Genomic DNA, 15,423 nt, shown 5'->3' on the forward strand with positions numbered 1-15,423 from the left:
CTGAGTGCGTTGGCTGGTGGTGGACTGTGCTCCAGTGGACAGTCAACAGAATGGCAGAGGACAAGATCCCTTGTTTAGTTGTACGGTTGGTGAGTCCAAATAATTTTGTTTTTATAGCATCCAAGTCAAAAGGTAATTGAAAAATAAGCTGTGTAAGATTCTTTATCTCCCAGAATGTGACTGAAACAAGGTTTCATTTGCACTTGGTCTGTTTCCTGAGGGGAAATGAAAAGACAGAATTGAATGGGACTTGGGGAAGTACTCATTTAAATAAGATTATTAGGGCTTTGGTCCCCAAAAATCCAAGTCAGTAAGACACTTTTATGAAGCACAAAACATTTTTTATTGTTAATGAGGGAGAGATATATCTAAAAATAGAACTTAACACAAGCGTCTGAATCCATTGTTTCCCCAACTGCTTGCAAACAAAATATTTCGAATTCCACACAAGATTCTGCAAGCCTGTCTATGAGTACAAACTCCAATCTTGACACTGAATTTGGATCATTTCCTCCAGGGAGGAAATCCATGAACCGATGTGAATTTACTCTTCCAGATCTATTTTGTATGTTGGAGGGCAAAGAAAACATTTCCACGCTGCCTTTTTTGAGGCCGCTTTAAGAATCACTAAGATGACAGAAAAAGGAAAAAAATACCTAAGATGGAAACGGCAAAAGGGAAATCTACAAATGAGTCTTCCACTATAAAGCAGTCATTTATTGAATTGTTACTAAATTAACCAAGCTACATATACAGTGGAACATTTATAATCCAATCTTCTCAGTGTTTTGGTTTTTACACTGCATGGAAAATAAAGAGAAAAATAAAATTTTAACTAAAATGTCATGACCTCAAGATATGAGGTAAATTTCTACACAAATCAGCAAAATTTAATAAAATTAGTAGCAGCTGAACCTAATTGCATGGTTCCAACATTTGAAATCGTTTTATAATAATGACACAAGCTCATATCACAAAAACAAAACCTCCATCATATTAATATCTCTGACTAAACAAGATGGGTCCTCTGTACATACCTGCAGTAAGACTCCTTCATAAATAGAAATTTCAGTAGGCATGGGAACGCCATTGTGGAATGTTACAAAATATCTTGCCCTGTAGGTGTATAGCTCAGTGCCGAGTGTCTGCCCATGCACCAAGAGGTTGTCGATTCCCAGTCAGGGCACGTGCCCAGGTTGCAAGCTCAATCCCCAGTAGGGGGCATGTGGGAGGCAGCTGACCGAGATTCTCTCCTCATTAATGTTTCTACCTCTCGCTCTCTGAAATCAATAAAAAAATATTTTTTAAAATTTTATCTTAAGCCGAAACCGGTTTGGCTCAGTGGATAGAGCGTCGGCCTGCGGACTGAAAGGTCCCAGGTTCAATTCCGGTCAAGGGCATGTGCCTGGGTTGCGGGCACATCCCCAGTGGGGGGTGTGCAGGAGGCAGCTGATCGATGTTTCTCTCTCATCGATGTTTCTAACTCTCTATCTCTCTCCCTTCCTCTCTGTAAAAAATCAATAAAATATATTAAAAAAAAAATTTTATCTTAATAGAGTGGTTAAGTACTGAACTGAGTAATTGTGAATTATCCAAGTACCTGCTTAAAGACCAGGTTATTCTCAGTCTTCAGTCACAGATTTTGTCTCCCTCCTTTAAGAGTCGGCAACTATAAGGGGCCCAGCCCCTTGTGTCTCCTCGAACCCTCTGAGCTCGGGGCCTCCTAGCAGAGAAGGGATTTGTGGGACACGGCTGAGAACTCAGGAGAGGACAGCTTCCCGGGGGGCGTGTGGTAAATAAGTTTGGGGATGGAGGGAAGGTGTAAAGCCTTTCTGAGATCCAGCATGTTTAAATGTTTCATCTCTTGTAGTTAGAACACTGGACAGCTTTTCCTTTAAAATATCGCTTGGGAATTATGTATTCACAAAGATATATGCACCCCTATGCTCATTCCAGCATTATTCACGGTGGCCAAGACCTGGAAACAACCAAAGCGGCCTGCGGTAGAGGACTGGGTGAGATGCTGTGCTCCCTAACACGGTGGAACACTGCTCAGCCATAGAGGATGGAATCACACCATTTACAACATGGACGGACCTTGAGAACATTACACTAAGTGAAATAAGTCAGAAAGCGAAGAACCACATGATTTCACTCATGTGGGATATAAAATTAACTTGTGAACAGGAACAGCAGTGTGGTGGTCGCCAGAGGGGAGGGGTGAGGGGGAGAAGGCGGCCTAATATAAGGTGACAGATGTGCCTGGGTGGTGAGCGCACAGTGCAGTATACAGATCTTGTCACAGAAACCCACACCTGGGTTCTGTATGTTCATGTTGACCAATGTCACCCCAATTTTAATTAAAATAGTTTTTAATAAAATACTTGGTGGGGACTTTAAAGATTTTTTTAAATTGATTTTGAGAGAGAGAAACATTGATTGATTGCCTCCTGCATGTGCCCCGACCGGGGATTGAACCTGCAATCCAGGTACATGCGGTGATGGGGAATTAAACTGTCCTCCTGGTTCACACACAGGTTGATGCTCAGCTGAGCACACCAGCCCGGCCAGATCAGCGCTTTTAGAAACCTAGGTCCTGACCAGTTAGTGGATAGTGGATCAAAGCCTTTTTTTTTTTTTAAGTGAAATAGAGTGGGGAAGACATGCATGTTAATAGGGTGAATTTTGTAAAATCAGGTTTTATGTGAGGAGTAGATTGTGAGATGAAATAGATTTCAAGGGAGTGAAAGCCATTCCTTCCCAGGCTGTCCTAGAGCCGTGCCTGAGCGTTGTTCCTGTTTGGAGGGAATGATGTCAGTGTCTAGGGAGGGCCTGTGGGTCTCCCACGGGGCCTGTGAGACTGGCTACTTCCCACCTGGGGTGTGCTGAGCCATGGGCCCCGCAATGCCCTTGGGAAGAGGGAGTGTGTTCAGACTGATACTCTCATCCTCCACGTCGTGAAGAATTATGTAAATATGAACTCTTATCTCTTTTGTCCGCAGAAACTATTTCTGCAACATTTCACAGGCTGGAACCATGAGGCAAGCACTTAAACCCCGCGCGTGTGGCGGGATTGGCATTTACTCGCCTGGCGAAGTGGCACGGGGCTGTGGGACAGGCATTCCTAACTGGGTTGGAAGCGGCGTCGAGCCCGAATAAGAAGGAGTTGGAATACAGCTCTTTTAGGAATACTGGGTTCTCACGCAAATGCTGGTCGAAAGCGTTGCTTGCCGTGATGTAAGCTACAGCCTCTGGCATTTCCTTGCTGACAGAGGAGTGGAAGGTGCGGGCTTGTCTGTGCGGTGTGGGCTGTGGAAGGTGGCTTCCTTCCGATTCCCCAATCCGCTGGGGCGTTTGCTTTGCTCTCTCCAGGCGGGCGCCCCAGGGGCGAAGTGCCCCGTGCTGGGTGTTATAGAATCATCTTTGTGTGACAGCCTGCATGGTGTCCTAGACAAACTGTTGAAAACCAGAAGTGGTTTGTTGAAGGGGCCACTGGAGTTGAACTTGGCGTGCACCTGGCTGCTTTCTGCCCTAGAGGTGAGGTGTGGGGGAGCAGGCCAGGCCTTCCTGAAGGCTGTGGTGTGCCCTGGGAGTTGGCATTTCTTGCAAAACTCCCTGCCACTCTCCTCTGGGAGCTCCCCTCCATGCCCTCCGACCTGCCTGGCTCAGGCCCTCAGGGAGGCGGACTGCCAGCATGACAGGTTTTTCCTCTTCTAGCCCTGCGGGTCTCCAGACAGGCCCTGTGCTTCAGCCACTCTCCCTCTGTGTGTCTCAGCCGTTCTGGAGCTTGGCAAGAGCCTCAGAGGGTTCACGGGACACATTTCCGAAGACTTGTGTTCCGAGAGCGGTGGCAACACTGCTGTGTTGGAGCCAGGAAAACAAACGGGACACGATTAACCCTGAGCTAGACTTGTCTCTTCCCACAACTGCAAGCATGAGAGGTGGGGTGGCCTCGTAGAATCAGGAGCAGCCTGGGCGTCAAAGATCTAGCTCCCTCCCTCCCTCCCTCCCTCCCCTTGTTAAATACATTGAGAGCCTGTTATGAACCATGGACGGTACCGCGTACTAGCACTTGTAACTTCATCACCTAGTCTCTCAGCTTCGGTTTTCTTAAAAGATAAGCACAACACTTGCCTGTGAGCCAAAGTGCAGAACTATTTCTACGTGTGAAGACTGAGGAAGGCGAATGTGTAATACTGGGGTGGGAAAGAAGTGAGCAGCGGGACGGCCTGATTTCAGGATCGGAAAGTTCTGGTAAAGTGAAACCAGTCCTGTGGATAAGGAAGTCAGCCACATTTCGGGCAGACCTATTGCCCTAGATTTTCAAGGAAAGTGACAGCGTAACTTGGGAATGCAAAGTTAAAAAAAACAAAACTCTCGGGCAGCGGTTTCGCTCCTAATTAGCCTCCTGTGATGGAACAGACCAGGGAAAGGTCATGCGCTGAAGGCAGTGGAGAAACACCAGGAGCCAGAGGAGAAATGCCTGTTTCTCAGGAGCCACCCGGTCAGTGGTGGCAGTGCCGCCAGCCCTGGTCATCACCCCAGCAGCTGGGGCTCCGGATGTCTGGGGGAGGCTGATCGATGAGGCGCCTGTGTGACGAGGGCCCAGGGCAGGCTGCTGCTGCTGCTGGCCAGGACTTGGGACTTGGAAGAATTAGGGCCAAAGTGCAGATCAGGTGAGCTGCACAGCAGGGGAGTCAGTGACAGGATCCTGGGGTTGGCAGCGCACTGCCGAGGCCTGTGCCCACCTGAAGCTAATGAGTGAGAGGGTGGGCAACGGGGAGGGATTGGGTCAGATATGCAAAAGGGCACACAGGAGCCGCTGGTCACTGCCCGCCCCTCCCTCATCGCCCATGTGAACAGTGTGTACTAAGGTAATGAAGTACCTGTTACTCCAGAAGGAGAAGCTAAAAGTCAGGCAAGAGGTGTTGACGACCAAGGTCCTGGCAAAGACCCGGAGGCTCGAGTTGCGCGAGTGTCGGGCCCACAGTCAGGACGAGCACGGGAGAACCGTGGGAAGGACGACACCCACAGCGCTATCTGCTCATGAGCACCGGCTAGCCCAGCCGTGGGCAAACTACGGCCCGTTTGAAATGAATAAAACTATTGAAAAAAAAGACCGTACCCTTTTATGTAATGATGTTTACTTTGAATTTATGTTAGTTCACACAAACACTCCATCCATGCTTTTGTTCCGGCCCTCCGGTCCAGTTTAAGAACCCATTGTGGCCCTCGAGTCAAAAAGTTTGCCCACCCCTGGGCTAGAGGCAACAGGTGCTCAGAAACCTCCTAAGAACAACCAGAACGGCTTGGAGAAGACGTGCCAGGAGCTAGGGTCAGACATACCTTTCCCCTCTGGGACCGGAAAGCCCACAGCTGCCGGGTGGCCAGGAAGGCTCGGTGCATTCACGTTTTCCGGGAAGCTCAAAAACTAAGAACCAAAAAAGGCCTTAAAAGCCTGGCCAGTGTGGCTCAGTGATTGAGCATCGACCTATGAATCAGAAGGTCCTGGTTCAATTCCCAGTCAGGGCACTTGCTCAGGTTGTGAGCTCAATCCTAGTGTGGGGCTTGCAGGAGGCAGCGGACCTGTGATTCTCTCTCATCATTGACTAGAGGCCTGGTACACAAATTCATACACAAGTGGGATCCCTCAGCCTGGCCAGCAATTGGAACCTATCAGGGCATCTCACCCAGTCCAGGGGTAGGGACCGCAGGAGGTTGGCTGTGGGAGCGTACTGACCACCAGGTGCACGCCTGTGTTGAGTGTCTGCCCCCTGGTGGTCAGTGCACGTCATAGCTACTGGCTGGTCATCCGGTTGTACTGGTCACTTAGGCTTTTATATATATAGATGTTTCTATCTCTCCTTGTCCCTCTCAAAAATCAATAAAATATATTTTTTAAAAATTAAAATTAAAGGTCTTAAAAGCCGCAGTAGCAGCCAGGAAACAAGGCCAGATGAGCCCACGGAGCCCTGCCAAGGCCAGGCCAGAGGCAATCAAGAAAAAGCAATACATTTTGTTAGAGTTAAAAAAAAAAGTTCACTTACAAATGAGATCATATAGTGTTTGTCTTCCTGAGACTTATTTCACTTAGCATAATGTCCTCCAGGCTCATCCAGGTGGTTGTCAATGGCAGGACTTCCTCTCTTAGGGCCAAAAAACACTCTGTTGCAGGTAGATACCACAACTTTCCTATCCACCTATTCACCATGACCCCTTGGCCTGTTTCTATGTCTTAGCTGGTGTGAATATTAGGGTATGAGCACAGGAGTGCAGATCCTCCTCATGCTGCTTTCCTTCCCATGGAGGTGTTGCTCTTTAAATGCCAGAAGAATTACTAGATTTTAAACATCCAACAACTGAGCGTGGTTTCTCTGAAGAGAACTAAGTAGGACAGGTCTTCAATTAAGGCCTCGGCCGCAGCAGAGCTGGAGGGAAATTGGTGCGAGGCTCCCTGCGGGGCCTGCCAGCCCAGGAGGAGTGACTCTTGGCCACCTCAGACCTGCGGTAATTTCAAACAGCACACGTTTCCATTTTCCTCTCTGTCCAATCTGCTCTCTGTGATCAGTTTCTCGTGTGGTTCAATTACTCAGATCTCAGGGGAGGGAGAAGGGTTTAGAAGGAAGAACCAACGCACCTACATATTTTGTGTGGCATACGGTATCTAGGAGGGATGATACTGTTTACAAGGTCCAGGTTAGCCATTGCAAGGAAATCTGTGATGAAGGCAAGGAAGGATGCCTGGTAAGACAGAGGGATGGCCCTAACCGGTTTGGCTCAGTGGATAGAGCGTCGGCCTGTGGACTGAAAGGTCCCAGGTTCGATTCCGGTCAAGGGCATGTACCTTGGTTGTGGGCACATCCCTAGTAGGGAGTGTGCAGGAGGCAGCTGATCGATGTTTCTCTCTCATCAATGTTTCTAACTCTCTATCCCTCTCCGTTCCTCTCTGTAAAAAATCAATAAAATATATTTTAAAAAAAGAAAAAAAAAAGAAAGAGGGATGAAAAAATAGAGCAATGGTTACTAAAATTTTAGCAATGAACCTTCTTGAAATAATATCTTCAAGGAAATGGCTGGTTTCCTTTTCTTGTAGGACCTGGGGAAAATATTATTCCAGCTTCAAGGAGGCCCGGCTATTTTCTTGCCCATTATAACAATTCCCTTCATCAGTGAGAATTCTCAAGTATTCTGCTTTGCTCCATGCATAATATACCTTTTCTTTCTAAAAACATCTGAAATAGGTAACAATTTCTGAACTAAAACCTTGAGTTCTTGGTACGTGACTTTGTAGATATGTTTATTCCAGCAAGTGGGCCTGTTGTCTGATGGAGATTTGTGGATTGACCCTACTTCTTCTTCTTTTTTTAAAAATATATATTTTATTGATTTTTTAGAGAGGAAGGGAGAGGGATAGTTAGAAACATCGATGAGAAACATTGATCAGGTGCCTCCTGTACACTCCCTACTGGGGATGTGCCCACAACCAAGGGACATGCCCTTGACCAGGATCGAACTTGGGGCCCTTTGGTCTGCAGGCTGACGCTCTATCCACTGAGCCAAACTGGTTAGGGCTGACGTTACTTCTTGAAGTGTTAGTTTCACAGGTTTATTAACTGGAAAAATGTGGGAAGAGCTCAGGAGATTTATCTCAGTGCAGTGGCGGATGCAATGGCGTGAGCACACTCCGCCTATACAAGCTTCCTCGGCACACCGGGAAGAGGCAGCGCCCACCTGAGCAAGCCCCCTAGAGCCCCCACATAGTACCCTGATCTTTCCTACTATTGGCTGCCCTAAGGATGGTGTAAACTTCTGATTGGTCTGGAATGTTATATATGTTGCTGCACTTACACAATAAACGTAGATCTGCGTCACTGAACCTGGTCTCCGGAGTCGGGCGTGCTTCGTTAGGACTCCGTCGGCCTCACCCCCGCGGGACCCCCTGCTTCAGAAAAAGAGCATATGGATATAGAAATAACTAGCATTTTAGAAATAGAGTGACAAATGCTCTATACATCTACAAGAACTCGTGGGATTGCTATAGGACATGGAAAGTGCCTAGGAAGAGAAATAGGACTAGAATGATGACAGATGGGGAGGGAAAATACAAACCTCAGCCAAACAGTTCTTTCACTTAGATCAAAGGTCTTATAATACTTGTGTGGATCTGGTAGTTAACTCTAGCACCATATGTGGCTCTATGTTAAATGATTATAAATATTTGCCCTAGCCTGTTTGGCTCAGTGGATGGAGTGTTGGCCTGCAGGCTGAAAGGGTCCCAGGTTCAATTCCGGTCAAGGACCCATCCCCAGTAGGAGGTGTGCAGGAGGCAGCTGATCAATGTTTCTCTCTCATCGATGTTTCTAACTCTCTATCCCTCTCTCTTCCTCTCTGTAAAAAATCAATAAAATATATATTTTTTAAAAATTATATTTTACTCTTTAAAATATTTTACTCTTAGATTCACTTGCAGTAAGTATCCAAATTGTGAATAATTCATTCTACAGCATGGGATCAATAAATCTCAAGTAATCTTTTACTTATCTTTACTAAATTTTAAATTAAACCACTTCAGCCTGGCCAGTATGGCTCAGTGGTTGAGCTTCAACCTATGAATCAGGAGGTCATGGTTTGATTTTTTTGGTCAGGGCACATGCCTGGGTTGCAGGCTCGATCCCCAGTGTGGGGCATGCAGGAGGCAGCCAGTCAATGATTCTCTTTCATCGTTACTGTTTCTATCTCTCCCTCTCCCTTTTTGAAATCAATTATATATATATTTTTAAAGACAATGGTCATGATGACTTAATTTCTACAAAAAAAGAACTACTTCAGGTGTTTAGGAGAGGAACCTGGCATCCAGTCAACTTTTTCATGGCATGTGTGTTTTTCTTTAAGTTTTATTTATTGATTTTATAGAGAGAGGAAGGGGAGAGAGAGAGAGAGAGAGAGAGAGGGAGAGAGAGAGAGAGAGAGAGAGAGAGAGAGAGAGAGAGAGAGAGGAGAGGACAGAAACATTAATTTGTTGTTTTTCTTATTTTGCATTCATTGGTTGATTCTGTATGTGCCCTGACCTTGGCGTATAGGGAAAATGCTCAACCAATTGAGCTACCTGGCCAGGGCTCATGTTGTTTTTATTTTATTTTTTAAATATATTTCAGAGAGGAAGGGAGAGGGAGAGGGAGAGAGATAGAAACATCAATGATGAGAGAGAATCATTGATTGTCTGCCTCCTGCATGCCCCCTAGTGGGGATTGAGTCCACAACCCAGACACATGCCCTTGACTGGAATAGAACCCAGGACCCTTCAGCCTGCAGGCCAACGCTCTATCCACTGAGCTGAACCAGCTAGGGCTCACGTCGTTTTTAAACCTGGGAATGATTTAACGGGGCTCAGGGTCTCATGAGGTTGTAGTGAAGCTGTTGAATACAGGGACTGCAGTCACCTCAAAGCTTGCCTGGGAATGGAGAACTCACCTCCCAGCTCCCTCACACAGTCTGGGGCACCACTCAGTCAACCAGCTGTTGGCTGGTGACCTGTTCCCATAGGGTTCTCCATAGGCTTCCTGAATGTTCTCATGACATGAAAGCTGGCTTTCTCCTGTAAGTGATTGAAGAAAGAGCAAGCAAAGATGGAAGACAGTTTCTTATGACCTAATCTTGGGAGTGAAATACCATCACTTCTGCTGTCTGCTATTGGTCACACAGACCGACCATGGTCCATGTGGAAGGTGACTGCCTTTACAAGGATGCGAGTATCAGGCAGGAAGCAGGGACCATCGGGGACCATCGGGAGGCTGGCTACCACAATGGCTATCAAATATCTCAGGTATTTATATTCCATTGGGTAAATTTTAAATAATGACCTAACGGTTTTAATATTAAATGTCAGTATTTACATTATGTCAGAAATCTCATCCTTTGCAACTACTTACATTTATGAAGAAAAAATTTTTAAATGTATGAATGGGGGAACATATTTTTTTAAAAATCTGGGGATAAGAGAATGATTGAAGACCACTGGCTCAGACTATTAGTTCCTCTATCCAATAGGACCTCTTAGCATGTCCCTCTGGCTCTTTATTGCTCCTATGTGGTGCTCCTTTGTCTTAACGGTATGGATAATTCATAATGAAAGACAAACCTCAAATTGAAAACCATAATTTGAGACATGATTCGTGAATGGGAAAGATTACTTGAAATCCGGACTGTCCCTGAAAATCTAGGACCCCTGGCTATGACTAAAAAAATGGACCAGAAGTTTACTTTTTTTTTCTTTGACTGGGAATTGAACCCTGCTCTCTTGGTTCATAGGTCAATGCTCAAGCATGAGTCACACTGGTCTGGCCAGTTTACTTTTTAAAAAATGTCATTTATTAAACAGACAGCTAAGTGCCTTCTATGAGGAAGATACTGGAGAAGAACTGGAGACATCAAAAGAATATAATCTGCTGGGTTGGCGTGGCTCAGTGGTTGAGTGTCGACCTGTGAACCAGGAGGTCACGGTTTGATTCTCGGTCAGGGCACAGGATCAGGTTGTGGGCTTGATCCCCAGTGTGGGGTGTGCAGGAGACAGCTGATCAATGATTCTCTCTCATCACTGATGTTTCTATCTCTCTCTCCCTTCCTCTCTGAAATCAATAAAAATATATTTTAAAAATAATATAACCTATGATCTAATAAGGGTTATGGAGAATCTGATGCTTGGGATGTATTGTATAAAAATTGTACACAGCTGACACATTTTTATGAAGTTTTAAAAATATTGTATATAATTTGTGAAATTTGGCTTGTTTTGATTAGGCATGCCATCAATGTTTATGTTTAATGAAGACATTTTATACCTCAGATGAACAGATGGGGTTCAGTTAAGCCAAAAAATGCACAAAGCCAGGAATTATGGATAACTTGGAAAAGAAGCTGCGGTCCTCTGCGGCATACCGCAATGAACCTAAACGGAAACCATAGTTGGAGTAATTTATTAGGAACTAGATTTGAAACTTGACCAGGCAGGACTATACTTTATTCCTAACCTTTGGCTGTCTCTTAAGTGGAAAATGTGCTATGTCCTCCTTGCATAAACTTTGGTTGAACCAAAATAGCGCTACGCACCCCTTATTAGAATGTTTTATTCGGTATCATAGACACTGAACTACAGAGTTAATATGCACAGGATTGCAAAGCACGAACCGCCTCGGAAATGTGCTGTCTGCGCGAAAGCGACCGCGCAGATTGCATTTCGGTAAGTTGGCTGATGGGTAGCTTCTGTGTCCACGCAGAAGGGGGGGACGGTCGAAGATTCTAGTTTCTGGAAATGCTTGCAGAGCCGCGAGCCAGAGCGGGGCCACAGAGAAAACGTGTCTTAGGAGTGAAGCTCCCGTTAATTTCCCTGCACAAAGCCTTTTCGTTACCGGGACGGAGGCCTAAAAGGGCGCCGCTGGCCTCGCACAGCGTGGACGCACCTGGACGCACGCTCCCCAGGGTTCGGCCGCCTCCTCCAGGGAGCAGGTTCCTCGTCCTTGGATTGCGTTTTGGGGTCGTTCCCTCGAGCACCCAGGGCCAGGCGCCCCTCCCCGTCCGCCTGGACCCCAGGGCGGTTCCTACGGCTCCTTTAGGGAAACGGAACACAGGGATCCCAACCGGAGTGGGACCAAAACGAGGGAGGAGGCCGGACGTGCCTTCGAGGGCTGCTCCCAAGCGGCCGCCTCCTCCGCAGCGGTCACTCGGGGACAGAGGCCACCCGGGGACAGACGCGAGGTCCGGTTGGGTCATGCTAGGACGTCCAAGGTCTTGTCCGGACAGGCGCCGGCCCCGCCCTGGCGGGCCGGAAGGGGCGGGCGGAGGGGCGGACAGGGGGCGGGGCACTGGCGAGCCAGGTCCTCCCGGCATGCCGCGCGGCACGCGGCTTCCGCTAGTGGGCGGTGCGGGGGGCGGTGGCGGCGGCGGCCGGAAGTGGGCTCAGCCGGCCTCTGGGAACGCTGCCTGCACTTCCGGGGCCGGGAGTCGGCTCTAGTCTTCCTGTAGGCGGCGCGGGAGGAACAATTGGTGTGAGGGGCCGGGCCGGGCGGATCCCTTCCTGCCCCAATGTGAGCCGCGTCCCGAACCCCCGTCCGGCCGAGGCTGCCCCGAGAGGTGGGAGCGCGGCCCGGGAACATGAGGCGGTGCCTGCTCCTCCTGACCAGCCTGGTGCCTTTCGTGCTGGCGCCGCGACCTCCGGACCCGCCGGGCTCGGGCTCGGGCTCCCCGCCGCGACTCGGTAAAGACGCGGGAGTTGGTTGGGCCGGCGCCGGAGGCGCGCTGCTTTCGGGGAAGAGCCGGGCGCCGGAGCAGGTGTCTGGGGGCGGGGTACCGGGCGGCCTTGGCGCGTCCCAGAGTTTTCTGTGTGGAGGGGGTGTGGCTCGGCGTTGGGGGAAGAATGGAGACCGGCTTGCCCGGGAACGGGAAAGGGGCACCGGCGGCGGCCTCCCGGGGTGACTGGGCCTGGGAGGGGTGCTCCCTGGGGTGCGTCTGGGAGGGTGTTCGGGAAAGAGGTGAGGGACGGGGTGCTGCTCGTGTCTGGAGGCCCAGGGCCCCGCCGCTCGGCGCCCGGAGGGGTTAGCCGCCCCGCGCGCGGCTCCGTCCCGCGTCCCTCCCGCGGGCGTGTCGGCGGGAGCCGTGGCGGGGACGCCCCTGTCGGGATCGCGTGGTGCGCGCAGCGGTAGCGAGCGCTTAGATGCTTAAAGGGGGGCTTCTCGGGGGGCGGGGCGGGGCTGCGAAGGGCGGCCCGTGTGGTCAGTGCTGAGCCCAGAGAGGAGAGGTTCTTATTTCGATGTCCTAAGAGGCTGAGTTTTTAAAAAATATATATTTTTATTGATTTCAGAGAGGAAGGTGGGGGGGGAGACGGAAACATCCATGACGAGAGAGAACCATGGATCGGCTGCCTCCTGCACGCCCCACACTGGGGCGGGCACGTGCCCTTGACCCGAATGGAACCCGGGACCCTGCAGTCCGCAGGCCGACGCTCTGTCCATTGGGCCACACCGGCCAGGGCAAGAGGCTGGGTTTTAAGGATGGAGGGACGAGAAGAGAGTGGCATTTGGTGGGTAAACGTGTGCTGCCGGTCAGCCCTTCGTCCTCCAGAAGGACGGGTGATAGCGAGTGATGCATTGGTGGCGAAGGATGGGGCGCTGCCCGGTTTGCAGAGCTGTAGCTTCGGTGAGTTTTCATGGCTGGCTGGTCCCCAGATCCCACCAGGACGGACGGAGCACACCGTGCGGGGTGCGCAGCCTTCCCCACCACGTCGGGGTCCTTCATGGCCGATGGAGAGTTTCATGTTGGTGTTTCCGGGAATTCTTTCTCATTTAATAGTCAGAAAGTGTCATCGATGGAGGGTGTGCAGGGTGTTGAGCGTCTGGCTGAACAGTCCTTCCTTGTTATGTCAGATCCCAGCGGATGACAGGCGACCAGGTTAATGGAAGCCAGGGCGCTTGTTAGGGTGCTGAGGGGGGTAAGTCCGTGCGGTGGAAGGGACATGTGAGATGGGGTGGGCAGGTGACGGGGAGGGTGAGGACACGGATCCTTTTCCTGGGACTGAACGTTAATGCAAGGAACCTTGAGATAGTACACCTTTCCCCACTCTGAGGACCGCTTGGCCTTGGGTATTCTGTTGCTCACAGGTGGGAAGTAGTGGCATGAGTCCCCGGGTGCACACAGGAGGGAGGAAAACCTTGCTTCCTGGGCCAGCTGTCCGCAGCTTCAGGGATCCGAGGGTGGTGTTTCTGGCCGTGTGCTTTTTATGTGCAAAGTGCAGAACGCTGGGGCCAGGAAGATGCAGGACTGCCCCGTTCACTCCCCAGGCGTCTGAAGGACATACTGGATGCCCGTACTGTGTGTGGCTTCGGAAATGCCGAGACCAGACAGCATCCATCTTCAGTCCGCTCCTGGCTGGTGGAGCAGGGAGTCCTAATCAGACAGTTCTAGAACAGCCTGGGGGAGAGCACCAGGCACACCTGGCGGGCGGCGTGCCACGGCGGGACCGAAGGGAGCCTGGGAAGGCCAGGCGAGGCCCCGTGAAGGAGGCGATATTTGAGCCCAAACTTTAAGGCTCAGTAGGTCAGGAGGGAAATGAGGACACTCCTGATGGGGCACTGAGAGGCTGGCGTTAACCTCAGGGATCCTGCCTGGCGTTTACATAAAGCAGCAAAAGGAAAGTCCGGCACAGGGAGCTGTCAGGATCACAGTGATAAATAGATGTCTGGTGGGTGTCTTTTCTTTTGAAGAGCATTGATTTCTGTGTGTCTTTAATGGCTCAGGATATAATTTGTTTAATTTAACCCCACCATTATTTAGATTGAATTGGTCAAGACCAATAAATAATTTCATAATTAAAGAGCACGGTTTATTGTTTATTAGCTTACTTACCCTTTAAATGTTACGGTAACTGCAGTTCTGAAGCTGGGATTTGAATCCAGGCTTTCGGATACTCACAGTTCCCCCGAAGTGATTTCAGTTGAACTGTTAGGAATTGCATAATTTAGGAAAGTTATGAGTCATGTGAGCTTCGTCATGATCATATCTCGTTGAAGTTGCAGCTGGGGTGGATAAGTCTCACTTTGATTTCAAAAGTGGTTTCTCTTTGTGTTACTTTTAATAAAAAGAGGATGTAGTGGGTGGAAAGAAGAAGATGTAGGTCATGGATGAGAGATAAAAGCTGTACCTGAAACGTGTTTAGAAACGTACCCTGATGGTTTTGGTGGCGGCTTCTCCACATGGCACTGCTCATTTCTCAGCACTGACAGCCCATTTTGTTCGGTATTTTGACATCTGGCTTTCTCTCTTGATGTTAATTTTGCTTTCAGTCTGCATTCTTTTGAAACCCAAACACACAACCACCCTAACTGTTCCAAGGGAGATTTCATGCAACTCTGCTCTGTAGTAGTCAAGAGATGAGCTGTATTTCTAGAATAGAATGAAGAGGAGAGTGAGGCAGAGGCATGGTGGGGAAACGAGAAATCCTTCTGCCCTTTCCATGGTTTTCCAGAACCTTAAGTGGAGGTGTCCTCGCAGGCCAAGAGTGGTTGATTTGGGGATTCTTCGCCATTTGGTATTTATGAGAGACGGTGAGTGTTTTTAGTGGGAAGGATGGTTTGAGGAAAGTATGAAAAAGGGGCCGGGCAGGCTTCACGGAGGTAGGGGAGTGAAATGAAGTGCTGCGTCATGGATCCCCTTAGTTCTCAGCCTAACCCCAAGCAGGGACATGGTGTCTTCCTCCCCACACTGCTCCTTTTCTTTTTCCCTTTAAAGTGTGTGTGTAGGCTCTGACAGGTCTCATCTACTGCTTTGGTTTCGCTTACTATTTGACTGTACCTATTCGGATAATTATTGTCTCCAACGTAGACTTGCTCTCTGAAGTTTCGCTCATGTATCCGTTTGTCTACATGATGCTTCCAC

At 49.1% G+C, this 15,423-nt stretch overlaps 1 protein-coding gene and 1 long non-coding RNA gene across 4 annotated transcripts in view; one reads left to right on the plus strand and one right to left on the minus strand.

Moving 5' to 3' along the window:
• Window positions 1-3,717: 3,717 nt before the first annotated feature.
• Window positions 3,718-11,810, minus strand: LOC132213652 (uncharacterized). The gene is made up of 5 exons (XR_009448042.1): window positions 11,457-11,810; window positions 10,839-10,945; window positions 9,472-9,595; window positions 6,048-6,741; window positions 3,718-3,859 (listed from the first exon to the last, which is right to left on the minus strand). It is a non-coding gene; the product is annotated as an uncharacterized LOC132213652 (long non-coding RNA).
• Window positions 11,811-11,973: 163 nt separating this feature from the next.
• The window catches only part of ADAM17 (ADAM metallopeptidase domain 17), a 36,074-nt gene continuing 32,624 nt past the window's right edge, over window positions 11,974-15,423 (plus strand). For 2 of the 3 annotated variants that reach the window (XM_059660576.1, XM_059660577.1), the window contains exon 1: window positions 11,974-12,250. In XM_059660576.1, coding sequence (XP_059516559.1) covers window positions 12,148-12,250 — 103 coding nt within the window. In that variant the 5' untranslated portion in view covers window positions 11,974-12,147. The remainder of the gene's footprint in view (window positions 12,251-15,423) is intronic. The other variant, XM_059660578.1, reaches the window with a different exon arrangement.

This window comes from Myotis daubentonii, chromosome 12 (assembly GCF_963259705.1).
Source record: "Myotis daubentonii chromosome 12, mMyoDau2.1, whole genome shotgun sequence".
Classification (NCBI taxonomy): domain Eukaryota; kingdom Metazoa; phylum Chordata; class Mammalia; order Chiroptera; family Vespertilionidae; genus Myotis; species Myotis daubentonii.